We start from the raw sequence: 18,119 nt of genomic DNA, 5'->3' as shown, positions 1-18,119 counted from the left end.
TAATGGAAGTATTGTAGATTTTTGAAAGGGCTGACTACTCCCTAAAGTAATTTCACAACTGTAAATTGAATTGGTGTTAACAGAACCTACCTTATAGACTTACTCCTTACCATAGTACATATTGAATATGATAAAGTATGTAAAATACTAGGCAATGCCTGGCACATAGTAAGTACTTAAAAATTTTTAACTGTCATCACCATCTCATTATATAGGGGTATTTCATGTGATAGTCAAGTTTTCTAAAATTTTTAAGTAGCTTAGTTTCTAAAGTTCTAAGTAGCTCTAAATATAAGTTCATCTTGACTCAATATTTCTCAATTTTAGGTGACGTTAAAAATCCTTAGATTCGCATCAACTCTTGTTTCAACAGAAGTGAGGCAGACTAGAAGCTGATTATCTAAGTGATGATATGTTGCTAAATGAGTTCATTGTATTTCAAGGTGCCATATTTTTTACTTTGTAAGGATATTAATTCATCCTTGGGACTTAATTCTCAAACATGTCAGCACTTTATATCTTTAAAAGTTTAAGAAAAAACTTTGCAGATATAAAAGTTCAAATTGTAATCACCAGCAAATGCTTGTGATCACTAGTTTAAGTTACATGCTAGGTAGGAGGCAATATGTGGTATCCATTTACATGAAAGAGAGTAGTATGAAAAGTATGTAAATTAGTGTGTATTAGTCCAAAAAATGTATTATCTGCTGATGGTAAACATTTGAAATTTTATTTTCTTGATTGAGCCTTCTCTAATATCCTTTAAAAAAAATTTTTTTTTTAGAAAATTATAAGATTTTATATCCTGCTTTTTTCATCATCTGTCATATGTTAGACTTTTTTCTCATTTCTAAACTTTTTACATGATCATGATTTTAATAGGAACATTGTTTTTCATCCTGTAAGTTTACCCTAATTTGTCAATTATGGCTTTGTGAATATTATTTATGTAAACAATTTCTTAGTAATATACATAATGCTCAATGAACATTCTGCAGAAAGTTTTACATTCACATATTCTTTTCCCTTAGATTTTAAAAATAGAATTACTGTTAGGGTATACGAACATTTGTAACACTATTGATGTTGCCTAATACTTACCAGTTGGCCTCCAAAAAGATTATACCTGTTGACATTTCTAACAATACTGAGAGTATAAATTTCAGTTTATCCTTTCTTGCCTTGCTCGTTATAATTGAAAAAAAAAAACTTTGTCAGTTTGTGAGATTTTTAAAAGAGGATAATTTGATCTTATTTGATTACTAGTAAGGCTGTACATTAAAAATAATTTTTTTGACCATTTTATTTGTTCTATAAATTACTTGTTTGTTTACTTTGCTCATTTTTCTGTTGAGTTGTTCCAGTTGGTCGTTAATACTGTTCTAGTATTTTAATGTCCTAATTTTCATTAAGTAGTTTGTTTTGTTTATTGAAGATTTTTTAATTGAAAAAAATCTGTACATTTTAATAATATAGATGTATTTAAACAATTAGTAATTTCATTTTAAGCTTTTACCTAGTAGAAGCTGTTTTAATTTTATAAGTAATATTAAGTACTTGTGTATGAAACTTTGTTAAAGCATATTTTTTTGTAAACTAGGAGCCTTTTGTGGCAGATGAATATATTGAACGTCTTGTATGGAGAACCCCAGGAGGAGGCTCTAGAGGTGGACCTGAAGCTTTTGATCCTAAAAGGTGAAATAAAAAAATTTTTTTCCCCACAAATCTAATCTGGTACACATTAGTGTTAGAATGGAGATGACTGTTGAGATTGCTTTCAACATTCCTCTACAAGGATTTTAGTTAACAATTGGCCAATAAAAGACATAATACAACAGAGCATTAAAAGTTTGAGATTTTGTTTTTTCTTTGACATTCTTTTAAAGAAGCAATTTAACTGGTATGCAGGAAGTAATTTTATTGAGTATAAGAATTGGATATTTCTTCTAATGAGTTATAAACTAGAAATGGTTATACTTCTAAAATAAAAACATTAAATACATTGTTTTAAATATAGTTGTAAATTGGGGGAACAAAGTCACTGAACTCTGGAATGTATATTATTATTTTTATATAGTACATTTACCTTCTTGACTATTTTAAGTAGGCTATAAAAATGTATTTCTTATTCTAGGGGTTTAATGGGGATTCTGGGTGAGGTTTTCATTCACCTCTGAGATAATCCACCAAAAAGTCAATAGTTAAAGCCTGGCTATATTTTCAAATGTCATGTTTGCTTTAAAGCCATGTGGCCTGGACAAAACTATGAGGAAGTTATGAAATTACAGAAAGACTTGATCTTTTGATGAAGAAATTTCTAACAAGATGCTATAGGAAAAATTAACATGATCATTTCAAGCTCAAGGAACTCTTCTTATTAAGACTTTATGATTATAAGTTAACTGGTCAGTTCCTAAGGATTAATAATAGGTAGATTGATACATATTCAAACTTTCCTCTGTTAGATTATTAGAAGAATTTGTAAATCATATTCAGGAACTCCAGATAATGGATGAAAGGATTCAAAGGAAAGTAGAGAAACTAGAGCAACAATGTCAGAAAGAAGCCAAGGAATTTGCCAAGAAGGTACAAGAGCTGCAGAAAAGCAATCAGGTAAACATTTTGTTAAGAAATGGGTATTTTATATAGGCTGTAATATCTTTATTTCCTTCCAGTTTTAAGCTCTTAAAAAAGTCAGTCAGATGATAGTAACTGTCAAAATTTCTCTCTACTGCTTCAGTCCCATGGGATAAAATGTTAATGAATTGTTATCACGTACTCTTGGCATTGGCTTTCCACAGAGTGTTGGTTTAGGATCACGGTACTCTTCTTAGGATAGAGTGGTATCCAGTTGAGTGTGGTCCTTGATTCTCCTCTAACAATGCAAACTTTGAAGAATGACACTTCAGTAGACCCCTAGTTTTAGGGACTCTTTATTAGCTTGGATATTTAGGTAGTCATTTGCTTAAACCAGCTATTGTCTGGATTAGGTTTTCCCTAGAGAAAGTTTCACAAAAGTCATGAGGGATATGCTCCAGTGAGAATTCTAGTGTAACTATAGGAAAAACTGCCTTGATCCGTTTTGGAGTAAAACCAAATCACTAGATTGGTCCTGGGGCTAAGCAGGCCAAACTTCTTAGTCACTCTTAGGTCCTAGACTTAATCTAGAACCTCTGAATCCCATTCACAGGCTGGGCCTTATCTGGAATTTGATTGCCCTTTCTTTTTTTTTAATTTATGACAGAGTTTCACTCTGTCACCCAGGCTGGAGTGCAGTGGTGTGTTCTTGGCTCACTGCAGCCTCCACCTCCCAAGTTCAAGTGATTCTCCTGTCTCAGCCTCCCGAGTAGGTAGGATTACATGTACACACTACCACACCCAGCTAATTTTTTTCTATTTTTAGTAGAGATTTTGCTATGTTGGCCAGGCTTGTCTTGAACTCCTGACCTCAGGTGATCTGCCTGCCTCGGCCTCCCGAAGTGCTAGGATTACAGGTGTGAGCTACTGCTCCTGGCCTTGATTGCCCTTAGTGTAGTTTGGAATATTGTTTAGCTTTGCTGCCTCCCAGGAATCATTAGTTCTTTAGTGTTAGGGATTAGCAAACTGATTTTCTGCTAAACTTTCAATTTTTTAGATTCCTTTACTTAAACATATGTGGCTATGAGAAATAAGGAAGTCAGTAATTTAAGATAAGGAATGCATTTTTAAGTAGTTAAGGTGACAGTTTCCAAATACTTCTAATGTAGTTTTCCCTTGGTAATAATAATAATATTAATAGTTAAGATAATAAACTCCGGAACCAGTCTGTCTGAGTTTGAGTTTCAGCTCTGCCACTTATTAACTGTGTAATCTCAAGCAATTTAACCTTTTCACAGCTCAGGTTTTTTTTTTTAATCTGTGAAGTGTGTTGTTGAGAGGATTATATAAGTAAATACATGTAATATGCTTAGAACAGTGTCTAGTCTAGCACAGAGAAAGTCCTCAATATATGTTTACAGCTCTTCCCCACCTCAATTTAAGGTTGGAAAAAAGTCCCACACTAGATTATAAGCAATTCTGCTGTTGGCAATTACAAGGCATTCATTGCATTCAATTTCGATATGCCACAGGACAATCAGTGTACCCTGGGAGAGGGGAAAGAATATCCTAGAAAGTAATATACCTTTGCCTTAGTAGAATAATTGCTACTTTTCTGTTTTCAAAACTGGGAAAGAACTATTTTACTTTATATATAAACATCACTTTTTAAATATTTAAAATAAATTGGTGTATTTTACTACTGACTTTTTTTTTTTTTTTTTTTTTTTTGAGGCAGAGTTTTGCTCTGTTACCTAGGCTGGACTGCAGTGGTGCAATCTCAGCTCACTGCAACCTCTGCCTCCTAAGTTCAAGCGATTCTCCTGCCTCAGCCTCCTAGCTAGCTGGGGTTACAGGGTCCACCACTATACCCGGCTAATATTTGTATTTTTAGTAGAGATTGGGTTTTACCATGTTGGCCAGGCTGGTCTCGAACTCCTGACCTCAAGTGATCTGCCTGCCTCGGCCTCCTACTGACATATTTTTTATTCTTTTCAGTTTAGTAGCAAGAGAGCTCTTTAGATGTCTGATCCTTTTGATACTTAGCTAATTGTTTTCAGAATCATTATTTGGGGCTAAATGGTGTTGAGTGTTTTGTTAAAACAGGATGAGGAGTAAACAGCTTTTTTTGTTTGCTTTTTTGTTGATTAATTACTCGTGATAAATATTATTTTAATACTTAATGGTATAAAAGTTTGCAATTTGGTTAATAGATTTTCAGATCATGTCACACTAATGAGCATGAATTTTGTAGATCATCTCATATATAACTTCTGTTATCTTTAGTAGCAATAAGATTAGTAGTTTAGATTATAAAGTGAGCACACTTATTGTATTTTATGCTTATGCACGTTTTTCCTAGGTTGCCTTCCAACATTTCCAAGAACTAGATGAGCACATTAGCTATGTAGCAACTAAAGTCTGTCACCTCGGAGACCAGTTAGAGGGGGTAAACACACCCAGACAACGGGCAGTGGAGGCTCAGAAATTGATGAAATACTTCAATGAGTTTCTAGATGGAGAATTGAAATCTGATGTTTTTACAAATTCTGAAAAGGTAAGTGCTGTCAGAAGATAAAACCAAATCACAGCATTAATAACAGTGCCCTAATTATGAGCTGCAATAATGGCTTTCCAGAGTTAGACTTCAAATCACTGAGTAGCTGACTTATTAAAAGTTTTTATTGTTCTGAAACGTAAACTAATACAGTCCCTTGTAGATTGCTGATGAAGTGTTAATATTGAGATTTTTAACTGGGTTTCCTGGCATTTTTTTTAATGAAATTTTTTGTGGCTTAAAAATGCTGTAGTAACTGTGTTCATAAGTATCTCTTTACCATAGATTTCTTTCAATATTAACAGAATTTTTATAGTCTTTAAATCGTGACAATCCATTGGGTGGTGGTGGAGTGGTCTGACCTAAATCATTGATAAGCTGAGATGCTTTTCTGTAAAGGAATAAGGAATTCAGAACTTCTGGTTTTTATTACTTGAATAAAGATCTCTTATAAAGAATTAAAACAGTTTGGACCAAGGAGAATTGAAAAAAATTCTGAATTAATTGTTTGTGTTAATCCTTTTCATAGCACTAGTCACTTACTCCTGGTCTAAGGGTACATGGTATTGGCTGCTCTACAGTCTTGAAAGAAGGTAATTTAGCCCACTTTCTTTCCCTCAGGGGAAAAAGAAAATCAAAATGTGTGAGAAAATGGACATTCTTATGGACCTTATATGTACATAGCAACATTGTCCACTCATATTGAATACAGTGTTCCTGAATTATTCCAGATTTACTCCATAGAATATTTCAGATAGTGGAATGTAAAAGCTAAGTATTATTGGCACTCACTTTGAATTAAGCAACACATTTTTTTAATAGAACTCTATAGGGTTATAGAATTTATAATTTTTAGAGTTATTTGGAAAATAGTTATGTGTGTACAGATAATTCCTCTAAAGAAAAGACATTTTCGAAAAATTTAGTTTTTTGAGTACAGGTGGTTTTTTGGTTGTAAGGATGAGTTCTTTAGTGTTAAATTCTGAGATCTTAGTGTACTGTCACCCAAACATTGTACACTGTACCCAGTATGTAGTCTTGTATCCCTTATTCCCCTCTCAACTTCCGCCTTTAGAGTCCCCAAAGTCCATTATATTACTCTGTATGTTTTTGTGTCCTCATAGCTTAGCTCCCACTTATAAATGAGAACATATGACATTTGGTTTTCCATTCCTGAGTAACTTCATTTAGAGTAATGGCCTCCAGCTCTATCCAAGTTGCTGCAAAAGACATTATTTTGTTCCTTTTTGTGGCTGAGTAGTTTTCCATGGTGTAAATTTACCGTATTTATCTTTATCTGCTTGTTGGTTGATAGGCACTTAGATTGGTTCCATATCTTTGCAGTTGAAGTAATTTTTGGCCTGGTTCTACCAGTTAGCCATCCTTAAGAACTCATATAGTATTAGATTGCCAATTATTAGATAAACTCCTAGCTATCTCAATTTCTGGACTCTGTACCAGTCACCTTCCCAATGGAAAGAAAAGGAAAAAGCACCCACAGAGCTAGACCAATGTGTGATTGTGGGAGGAATTAGAATGGGATAAGATATCAACACATCATATTCTTTTTCTTCCTGCCCCCTGGTCATTTTTGTTTTTTTAATTATTCTTTTTTAGAATCTTGGCTGGGTATGGTGGCTCAGGCCTGCAATCCCAGCACTTAGGAGGCCGAGGCAGGATGATTGCTTGGGCTTAGGAGTTTGAAACCAGCCCGGGCAACATGGAGAAACCCCATCTCTACAAAAAAAAAAAAAAAAAAAAAAAAAATTAGCTGACCATTGTGGCACATGTCCATAGATCCTAGCACTCAGGAGGCTGAGGCAGGAGGATTGCTTTGGCCCCGGAGGTTGAGGCTGCAGTGAGCTGTGACTGCCACACTGCACTCCAGCCTGGGTGACAGACAGACCCTGTCTCAAGAAAAAAAAAAAAGGAATCTTCTCATATTCTGAAAAAAAAAAAAAAAAAAAAAAAAAAACCCTTATTATGTGTTTACCTCTGTCCTTGCATATATGTTGGTTTTTGTTTTTTGTTTTTTAGTTTTTCTTTTTTTACCTAGAATGGCAGCTATTGTTCCTCATGTGGATAATACTTGATGACTGTGATTATCTTTAACACTATTAGCAAGGGTAGTCTCTCACCTCACCCAAATATCAATAACTATTAGAATATAGTTTTGCCAGCTTTTGTTACTTATTGTTGTAGTATGTTTTAACTGACTAAATGTCGTATATTGTAACCTTAAGAGATATCTCTGCTTTACACAATTTTTATAAAATAATTTGCTGTGGAAATTCAACATAAACAAGTGCCATTTACCTCTATACTACTTAGTACATTAAACAAAGTTTGCAACAGCACAATGATGATGATGACTTCTTAAAAGAACAAAAACAAACTCCTTATGGAAGCATAGAGCAGGCTGTGTGCCAAGTATATTATTTCTAAAGGGGGTATTGGTGAGGAGAAAATGACGGATTTTGCTAATACAACTAAATGGCATGGTGAGGACAGATACTGCAGTGATATTTGTGCCCATATACAGCAGGACAGAGTGAGTGTTTGGTAGTTGAAAATGACAGTGACCCGCTGACTAGGAGAAAAGAGATGACTGAAGCAGAAATGCTATATTCACTATAATTTGGAGTAAGAAGGGAGAAGAGGCTCTGCCGTTGTTATTCACAGTTGCTTGTCAGAGTTCACATGCCTACTTAGAAAAATCTGTATTGGGCAGGGCATGGTGTCTCAAGCCTGTAATCCCAGCACTTTGGAAAGCCAAGGTAGGCAGATCACTTGAGGCCAGGTGTTCAAGACCAGCCTGGCCAACATGGCGAAACCCCATCTCTACTAAAAAAATACCAAAATTAGCTGGGCGTGGTGGTGCATGCCTATAATCCCAGCTACTTGGGAGGCTGAGGCATGAGCATTGCTTGAACCCAGGAGGCAGAGATTGTAGTGAGCCAAGATCATGCCACTGCACTCCAGTCTGGGTGACCGAGCAAGACTCTGTCTCAAAAAAAAGAGAAAAAAAATCTATATTGATGTTCTTAGCTCTTCCTTCATATTTATGAGTCTCACTGTCTTTTCAAATGTAAAAGAAAATGAGTCTTCATAAAATGAATTATTAAAATTATGCCGAAGTAAAACTGAGAACTAATTTGAGATTTAAAGAATAAACAAACAATATAGAACTCCCCTACACTGTTGTATAAATAAGCACAGATATCTGCATTAAAGAATTTTAGAACTCTTGCCTAAGTTCCTTAGTTCCACAGCCTGAATAAATATACACATTTCTGGCTGGGCTCAGTGGCTCACGCCTGTAATCCCAGCACTTTGGGAGGCTGAGGTGGGCAGATAACCTGAGGTCAGGAGTTCAAGACCAGCCTGACCAATATGATGAAACCCCGTCTCTACTAAAAATACAAAAATTAGCCAGGTATGGTGGCATGCGCCTGTAATCCCAGTTACTCGGGAGGCTGAGACAGGAGAATCACTTGAACCCGGGAGGCGGAGGTTGCAGTGAGCAGAGATCGCGCCATTGCATCCAGCCTGGGCAACAAGAGTGAAACTCCATCTCAGAAAAAAAGAAAGAAAGAAAGAAAAGAAATAATACACATTTCTATATTATATTTCATCATGGGGCTTTACATTAAACTTTATCTTTTCTTTTAGGACAAGTGTTATAAATTCATACGATCAGTAAATGACAGGCATTTATCTTAAAGTAGGATATATGTGGCATTATGCTCTAAATTATTTTTATAAATCTTGTTTAGCCTTTTCAGGTTCATAAACTTAGAATTCTGAGATTTACACTTGGCTTCAGCAAGCAATGATTTGAATTTCTTTGGAATAAACTTGAACTATGTGTTTCATTGGGAAGGGATTGTGGCATCAAAAAAATCACAGAATTTCGGTACCAGAAAGCTAAATGTTTATGTTTTATTGACTCATTATTGGTAACACCCCAAATGTATTCTTGTTGCTCATAAAGTTTTATTTGTTGTGGATTTTTAAAGGAAATTTTTTTAGGGAAGGGACTGTGGGCATATGCAGGGAGATACTACTAATTTCAAATATATAATTATTTTTTGATATGCCTAAAAGTTTTTTAAATTATTGCTTTTATTTATTTTTTAATAGATAAAGGAAGCAGCAGACATCATTCAGAAGTTGCACCTAATTGCCCAAGAGTTACCTTTTGATAGGCAAGTTCATTTCTCAAGAGCTAATTTGAATGTATGGTATAATTTATAAAATAAAATTGTGTCTTTTCCTGTATGATTTTCTTTGCCCATTAATTGAACAGGAATTTATTGAGCATTTGCTGGTTCATTTACTTGCTAGTTTATTCACTTTGTACAAGATGCAGTATAAAATAGTTTATTGAAAAAATACAGTTTCTTCTTAATATCTAAATTTAATGATAGGCCTTGAAATAATTTCAATCCCTGTCTTCTGAAAAAAATTTGATGAAGGAGAATTTTGAAATCGACTGAGGTAAAATTTGGATTTTCATATTTTGGACTTTGAGAACCAGGTAGGGGATAGAGAGAACACTTTTCCTGTTTCTTGATGAAGGTTCTTAGGCTTTTGGAGGCGTTGGACACCTTTGAAAAGCTGATGAACGCCATCACCTTTCTTGAGGAAATTAAGATACACACAGATTATTGTATACAATTTCATGGAGTTTTAGACTCTAGCCTATTCACAGAACTCTTCCTAGGGACTACGGGTTAAGAACCCGTTTTTTTTAAAAATGCAAGTCCCCGGAGCCATTACTAAGTTAGATTTCATCCTAAAATAAACTATCCGCTGAGAATGAAGTTTTTTCATGATTTCTTCTAATGTATGGAATGTCAGACTCTTTAATAAACTGTTGGTAAAATAGTTCTTCCTCCCTGTGAATATTTGTAAGAAATATGATTTACTATATTACAAATGATACATAGTAATAGACATATAATATGTTATTTTTGTTGATACTTGAAGATCTTCAGGAACAGACAAAATACGGATATATTGCTATACTTAAAGCTTAACCATTATCTCCCAAACATGTAATGAATTTCCCCTAAAAATGTATCTGTTTTATTCTCAACTCTGATTATCGTGAAGAATTAGCAATAATGATCATCTATCATTCTTAATAATAATCTGGTAGTTGCCCAGCATTATGATTTAACTTACTGTAATAATTTTTAAAGTCACTCACCAAAACTTCTCTTTAACTTTATCTCATTTTAGAATTGGACTACTTAAATGGGTAAAATGTCTAGCTCAAAATAGGCTCATAATAATTATTGACTGCATCCCCCTACCTTGTCTTCGTTCTATTTTTCCACTCCAGAGCACACATGCATATATACATATATATATATGTGAATATGTGTGTGTGTGTGTGTCTGTGTCTGTGTGTGTGTGTGTGTGTGTGTGTGTGTGTATCTCTAATTAGGATATATATTCAACTCCAAGGCTTGGTGAAAATCCTAAAACAAAACCATAAGAGAAGTATGTACCTGAGTGGTGGTGAATATGAGTGTGTGTGTGTGTGTGTGTGTGTGTGTGTATATATGGAGTTGAATATATATCCTAATTAGATTCAATTTTTTCACACAGATTAATATGACCTTATATGTGATGTGATCTACTGTGACTTTGATACATCATTTTTGTGTAACACTCTAGATTTTTATTTCCTTCTTCATTTGTCTTTGGCATCTCTTTTGCCAGCCACTCTCCTCTCTCTTCAAACAATTGCACACGATCTTAAAACATTTCTTTTTCATGCTATGCATTTCACTTAGATATTTGAGATTTGAAAAAATTCTACCGTGGTATTTTAGTTTTTTAATTTGTAAAGATTGAATGACTACTCTGCTAGGCACATTGCTGGGTCTTTTTATTATTTGTCATTACTGTATCATTATCATATATTATTTGATCATCTTTTTCTTTTGAATAATAATGATGGAACTTTATTTTTAAAAATACTAACCATGGGAATGGGGAGGGAGACAAATAATCAAGTGTATTTAAAATGCCAGCAAATAAAAGTAAGAACAGTAAGTCAGTTTTGGGACTGGCTGGGTTGTTGTTAGTGTCTTATGCAGAGCAGTTGATTCTTTAAAAAGAGAATTGATTTTCAATGTGAATTTCCTAAATGAGAACCCGCTACCTACCTACATTAAGTTTTATCACCTGGCATGCTTCCTATCAGTATTCTGTCCTCTGATTTTGTCTTTTTTCTTTTTACAATAACCTTTTAACTTTATAATGGTTTTGGATTTACAGAAAAGTTGCAAAGATAGTACAGATGGTTCTCATATCCCCTGCACCCAGTTTCCCCTTTGGTTAGCATCTTACATTGCCATAGGATGTTTGTCAAAACTAACGAACCTCATCGTTGGTTTTTGTCTTTCAGATTTTCAGAAGTTAAATCCAAAATTGCAAGTAAGTGATGTATTTATTTTACCTTTTTTTAATAAGTAAAAAAACTAGTTGTGTAAAAATAAAACAAACAGCAAAAGGAGAAAAAGCAGGAACAATGTCATCTTCCTACCCTAGTAGGCCACTGCATAGAAGATCCTTGAGTTTGATTTCTCTTCCCTGAAAACAACCATTACCAGTTTTTTGGATATTCTTGCAGAATAATCTATGGATATACAAGCATAAGACAAATTCTATATATTTGTGTTTGTACGTATGTATGTGTGTGTATAGATATTTATATGTACTTCTATCCTCATTTATTTTTAAATAATTGCTACCATACTGTGTAAATAGCTTTATACCTTGCATTTTTAATTTAATAGTGCATTTTGGAAATTGTGTGCTTTCCATACATCTATCTCTGAATAAGATTCTCTTTTTTTTTTAAGATTATATAAGCATTTCAGTATCTATTTAACTCCTTACATGATTAGTTTGGTTCTTGCCAGTCTTGGATTTTGTTTTAGGTTATATCATTCTAGGTTTTTGAAAAGACCACTAAATTTGCAGATTCCGTGGTAGCCGCGGTCACTATTTAGAGTAGGCCACTGCACAGAAGATTCAAAGTTTCATCTATAGTCCCAAAAAGTCTTAGAATAAGGATGACACAGCTAGTTAGACTTCCTGGGAATATTTTTGATCACGATAAATTAGTCTGAAGTTCAGGTGTTCATTAAGAACCATACTAGCCTCAAGAATATAGTGAATAGGGCCGGACATGGTGGCTCACACCGGTAATCCCAGCACTTTGGGAGGCTGAGGTGGGTGGATCGCCTGAGGTCAGGAGTTCAAGACCAGCCTGGCCAACATGGTGAAACCCCGTCTCTACTAAAAATACAAAAATTAGCCAGGTGTGGTAACGGGTGTCTGTAATCCTAGCTACTCAGGAGGCTGCAGCAGGAGAATCGCTTGAACCCAGCAGGTGGAGGTTGCAGTGAGCCAAGATCACGCCACTGCACTTTGACTGGGTGACAGAGAGAAACTCTGTCACAAAAAGAAAATGAAAAAAGTATAAATACTGCATATTATCAAGATGAGATTTGGTGTTCAGTCATCAGTCCACTATGGTTCAAGGTAGAGGCATCAGAACTCTAGTAAAGAGTTCTGTAGTCCTCTTCATCCTTTCCATGTGTAGGATTTTTCATGTGCGTTGCTATCAGAAATAGTATCCGGAGGATTTTTTCCAGTCAGCTACTGGTTTAAGTAACAATGGCATATGACAGTCAGACTCTGGAAACTCAGTAGTTTTGCCAGTTTGGAAGTTTTTTGTCTTGAAAATATAGATTTATATGGCACAGTATATTACAGGGGCTAGGTTCACTGCCTATAGTCTCATTTGTTTTTGTAATTCCTTCAAAAGAAAGCTATATTCATAGTCATTATATTTGTAAATAATGTAGATACTCTTAAATAACGCGGATGCCTTGTATGCCTCAGTGTAGCTGAATGACTTTATTTTTAGGTAAATACCATGATTTAGAATGCCAGCTGATTCAGGAGTTTACCAGTGCTCAAAGAAGAGGTGAAATCTCCAGAATGAGAGAAGTAGCAGCAGTTTTACTTCATTTTAAGGTAAATAGTAAGAATTAAAAATGAATAGTGTTCAAGGCTATGGAAATTGTGTAAGTTCTATATATTATAGTCTCTGATTTCCCCCATTATTATATAACTATATCACAGTGATAATTTTCATTGTTTTGAGTAATTTGTACATTTGGTACTCTGTAAATGGTATTAAATGTTATATATTTAATATTTAAGGTTTTATATTCAATATTAATATTGAATTAAAATTAATTGATCAATTAAATATTGATGAATTTTTATACTTTGATAAAATCATATTGTCTGCTTTTTTGCTTTCACATATTATGATATAGGTGAAAAGAAAGAAAACTTGACTGTAAATATCTGGTAGGATATAGGAACCAGAGAGTAGATGGAACATGACTAGTAAGAGACTTAAATCCAGGGGACCTCAGGATGTAATACAAAAGAATTTTGTATTACGGAATTGTTTTCCTAGAATTTGAACTGGGGAGAGAATCCCTGTGTAGGAGTATATTTCTGCAAAGAAAGTGCTTAAAGAAATGGTTCTTCCTTCAATCTGTTTCTTTGATTTGTATCAGATTAGGGAAAGGGAAGCTATTTGTTGGACTTTTCATTTTGGTAAAATCTGAATGAGTATTGAGAATGGCTCTTGAGACAGTAGTGCACTTTATATTGCTTTCCTTACTGGTTTTTATGTATGATTTATTAATAGGCAAAAATCTCATTATGGTGAGCTTAATGACAAATTAGTTTGTTTTAAACACATTTTATTAAAATATATTCAGTTTAAAAAGTAAATTTCCAAACTGCCAGCTGAATACAACTGTCTAGATTCTTGCAAGTAAAACCAAATGCTAGAGAAAGGCCAGGCGCAGTGGCTCACTCCTGTAATCCCAGTACTTTGGGAGGCCGAGGCGGGTGGATCAGTTTAGCTCAGGAGTTCGAGATCAGCCTAGGCAACATGGTGAAACCCCATCTCTACAGAAAATACAAAAATTAGCCAGAGGGGAGGCATGCGCCTGTAGTCCCAACTACTCAGGAGGCTGCAGCAGGAGGATCGCTTGAGCCTGGGAGGCAGAGGTTGTAGTGAGCCAAGATCACACCATTGTACTCCAGCCTGGGTGACAGGAGTGAAATCCTGTCTCAAAAAAAAAAAAAAGAAATATATATATATACACACACACATATATATGTATATATACACACACTTTTTAATATATATATTTTTATATGTATATAAAACGCATACATATATATATATGTAAAACCTTTTTCCAAGACCTTGACTCTCTGTGTGTGTGTGTGTTTGTGTGTATGCGTTGGGTAGATAGGTGTGAGTGGGTATGTTTTGGAGTTGAAGGAGATGGCTAGATGATCATAGGACAAAAATTACTCCAAAGAACTCAGTTACATACTTCATCTTTCTTGTTTTAGTCTAAAGTTCAACAAGGATATGTACCAACTGATAAATTTTATCATAGAAAGTGACTAGGGAGACGATATCTTTATCAAGTTATTGGTTTTCTACAGTTAATTTTATTTAAGTTCAACAGGTGTTGCTGTTGGCCATTTACTGGTAAATAGACATAGCTTTATGACATATAACACTTCTTTTATTGAAATAATAGTTACTATAATTGAACCAGAATAATAACAACTGTGTTTCTTCCTTGTAGGGTTATTCCCATTGTGTTGATGTTTATATAAAGCAGTGCCAGGAGGTAACATAACAGTACACTTTACTGGATATTATTTTATGCTAATTGGTGTTTTAAAATCATTTAGAAATTATATGTTCACTGTGTAAAATGCCTCTGCTGTTTAGGGTGCTTATTTGAGAAATGATATATTTGAAGATGCTGCAATACTCTGTCAACGAGTGAACAAACAAGTTGGAGATATCTTCAGTAATCCAGAAACAGTCCTGGCTAAACTTATTCAAAATGTATTTGAAATCAAACTACAGGTAATTTTAAATAGTAACAAATTAAATAGTTCTTAAGGCAATATGTAATTTTTTTCCTATATTTTAGAAGTATTTTTAAAATTTAGTTTACTTATGTAATGACCTTAGAAATAGTAATCTAGTTAAGGAGAAAGGAATCCTCATGCTTTTTAAAAAATGTTTTGTTATTCACCAAGAAGAAAGTGCTAATCAATAAGTATCATCAGAGAACATGCTTGAAATTTGTGTAGTATTCGTAGTAGTAGTATAATATATTGTGGTAAGATAGCCTTGAAGATTTTTCTTTTTTTTGTTCCCTGCCTTCACCAATAGATGTCATTTGTGAAACTGAACAAGAATTACAAGAGCAGTCTGTAGAATTTTTAATAATATGGTACTAACATGAAAAGGGAAAACACAGAAATTTAATTTACCTCCATATCACTGTACTTTCAGATAACATTTCCTAAGCTATGTTTACAACTGGATTAAACAACATTCAATAAATGTTTGCTTTTTTTTTTTTTTTTAACACAATTCAGGAATTTTGAGAGTGTTGTCATTCTCTAGAAGTGGGGATGTAATCTACAGGATTTCACACGTTTACTGTCTAAGAAACCCTGTTTTGGAGTACAGCATTTCACACATTTGCTGTCTAAGAAACCCTGTTTTGGAGTAATGCCTATAGATGTCTGGAGGAACACTAGTGTTACCTGGAACACAGTTTGGGAAATGCTGCTTTAAGGAATTGACTCTACTGTTTGTACTCTCAGTTTTGTTTTTTTGATGTACCTCACAGAGCAGAATAGGCCAATTTAAAAGAAAACGTATTTCTAAATTCTTAATACTTATTCCTAAGACTGATAACGATCCTCTACAGGTAAATACGAGAAGCGGTAAAATGTAAAAACCTGTTCTAAAATATTTTATGATTGGTCTGTTTTCTGTACATTGCCTTTTTGATTGGATTGTAAGTCAGAAAGGTTCAAAACTGTAGAGTGAATTTTAAAAGAAAAAATATCTTGAGAAGTTATAGAATTTAATATTTACCTAATTAACAGTGTTAACCTTTTTCTTTTAGAGTTTTGTGAAAGAGCAGTTAGAAGAATGTAGGAAGTCTGATGCAGAGCAATATCTCAAAAATCTCTATGATCTCTATACAAGGTAAGTTTTTAAGGATTAGAGAATAATAGATAACAGATTTTTTTTTATTTTTTTGATAGAAAATGAGGAAGTATTCAGGTATTTTTGAATAAGTTTGTCACCAGTTTGCCTTTTAGCATTAAATGCTTAGCTGTATAGACTAGTTATCATACAAGACTGTATTGTGCAACATTCTTAATACATTAATTTGAGGAATTGGATGTTATGCTTTATCTTTTCTCTAAGCATTAGTGTAATTACATTTATCTGCAGTCAAAACTTTAGAAACTGCAAAAGGAAGTGATGTAATCTTAACAAATGACAATTTCAGCTTTAAATCTTATGTAGGAATTTGTCTTGTGCTTTTGTAAATGTCAGTGTTACTCTTAGAGATTGTCTCAGAAGCTTCATTCATATGGAGTTTTGTGGGTTTTTTTTTTTTCCTTGACTTTTCCCAACCCTATTACTCTTCTTCAGTGTCTTCATTTTGGGAGAAGGTTTTTCCAAAGTTACCGTAATGAGGAAGTCCATCTCAACAACAACACTGTTATGACCCTGTCTTCAGCAATGGGAAATAGAAAATTAGAGGGAAAGTCCACAAGGACAAAACAAAAGAGGGTGAACAGACAGTAGATCTCTCAGTACTCTGTTTTGGGTCCCATGTGATGAATGGCATTAGACATACTTCAGGCCAATCTGCCGCTGTTGCCATTTCTAGACTAGTTCATTGCCTCACAAGTTCTTTTCCTAGGAATTTATAACAGTTCTCAAAACCATAAAGTTGTTCGTAATATTTCACTGTACTTTATGTGTAACCCTGTAGAGTTGATCTGTACATCATAAGTACTCTCCCAGAGTTTTTTTTTTTTTTTTTTTTTTGAGACGGAGTCTTGCTCTGTCGCCCAGGCTGGAGTGCAGTGGCGTGTGGCGTGATCTCGGCTCACTGCAAGCTCCGCCTCCCGGGTTCACGCCATTCTCCTGCCTCAGCCTCTCTGAGTAGCTGGGACTACAGGCGCCCGCCACCACGCCCGGCTAATTTTTTGTATTTTTAGTAGAGATGAGGTTTCACTGTGGTCTCGATCTCCTGACCTCGTGATCCGCCCGCCTCGGCCTCCCAAAGTGCTGGGATTACAAGCGTGAGCCACCGCGCCCGGCCTACTCTCCCAGAGTTTAAGAAATGGTGGCTTAACATAAGTCATTAAAGTCACATTGTAAAAATTTGTATTCCTTAATATTGTTACTATACCTAAAACATATATTAATCTTTTTCTCCCCCTTTTTCATGAAAAGAACCACCAATCTTTCCAGCAAGCTGATGGAGTTTAATTTAGGTACTGATAAACAGACTTTCTTGTCTAAGCTTATCAAATCCATTTTCATTTCCTATTTGGAGAACTACATTGAGGTGGAGACTGGTTATTTGAAAAGCAGAAGTGCTATGATCCTACAGCGCTATTATGATTCGAAAAACCATCAAAAGAGATCCATTGGCACAGGAGGGTGAGTATTTTTGTTAAATACTACTGTTAAAACTGAAGACATTAATAACTTCATTATATTTGGGCAAATTATCAAATGTTGACTATCATTAGAATTTTCTATGAAGAGTTCTTTTAATCCAGATTGTTATATTATTCATCAAATTTTGCTCTTAAACCACGTGTTGAAATGACTTAACATAACATGATTGAAATGTAGGCCGGGAGTGGTAACTCACGCCTGTAATCCCAGCACTTTGGGGGGCCGAGGTGGGCTGATCACCTGAGTTCTGGAGTTCGAGACCAGCCTGGCCAACGTGGTGAAACCCCATCTCTACTAAAAACACAAAAATTAGCTGGGCATGGTGGCAAACAC

The 18,119-nt window shown here is 34.6% G+C and overlaps 1 protein-coding gene across 1 annotated transcript in view; it reads left to right on the top strand.

Moving 5' to 3' along the window:
• Positions 1-18,119, top strand: part of EXOC5 (exocyst complex component 5) — a 63,841-nt gene that overhangs the window by 18,622 nt on the left and 27,100 nt on the right. The window contains exons 2-11 of the mRNA XM_030811071.1: positions 1,601-1,695; positions 2,466-2,613; positions 4,940-5,134; positions 9,278-9,342; positions 11,559-11,587; positions 13,089-13,198; positions 14,854-14,898; positions 15,003-15,143; positions 16,204-16,286; positions 17,556-17,765. Of these exons, the coding sequence (XP_030666931.1) occupies positions 1,601-1,695; positions 2,466-2,613; positions 4,940-5,134; positions 9,278-9,342; positions 11,559-11,587; positions 13,089-13,198; positions 14,854-14,898; positions 15,003-15,143; positions 16,204-16,286; positions 17,556-17,765 (1,121 nt within the window). The remainder of the gene's footprint in view (positions 1-1,600; positions 1,696-2,465; positions 2,614-4,939; positions 5,135-9,277; positions 9,343-11,558; positions 11,588-13,088; positions 13,199-14,853; positions 14,899-15,002; positions 15,144-16,203; positions 16,287-17,555; positions 17,766-18,119) is intronic.

Source organism: Nomascus leucogenys, chromosome 1a (genome assembly GCF_006542625.1).
Source record: "Nomascus leucogenys isolate Asia chromosome 1a, Asia_NLE_v1, whole genome shotgun sequence".
In the NCBI taxonomy this organism is placed as follows: domain Eukaryota; kingdom Metazoa; phylum Chordata; class Mammalia; order Primates; family Hylobatidae; genus Nomascus; species Nomascus leucogenys.
Note: the sequence above shows the minus strand (reverse complement) of the source record. Positions and strands in the feature narration are given on the sequence as shown.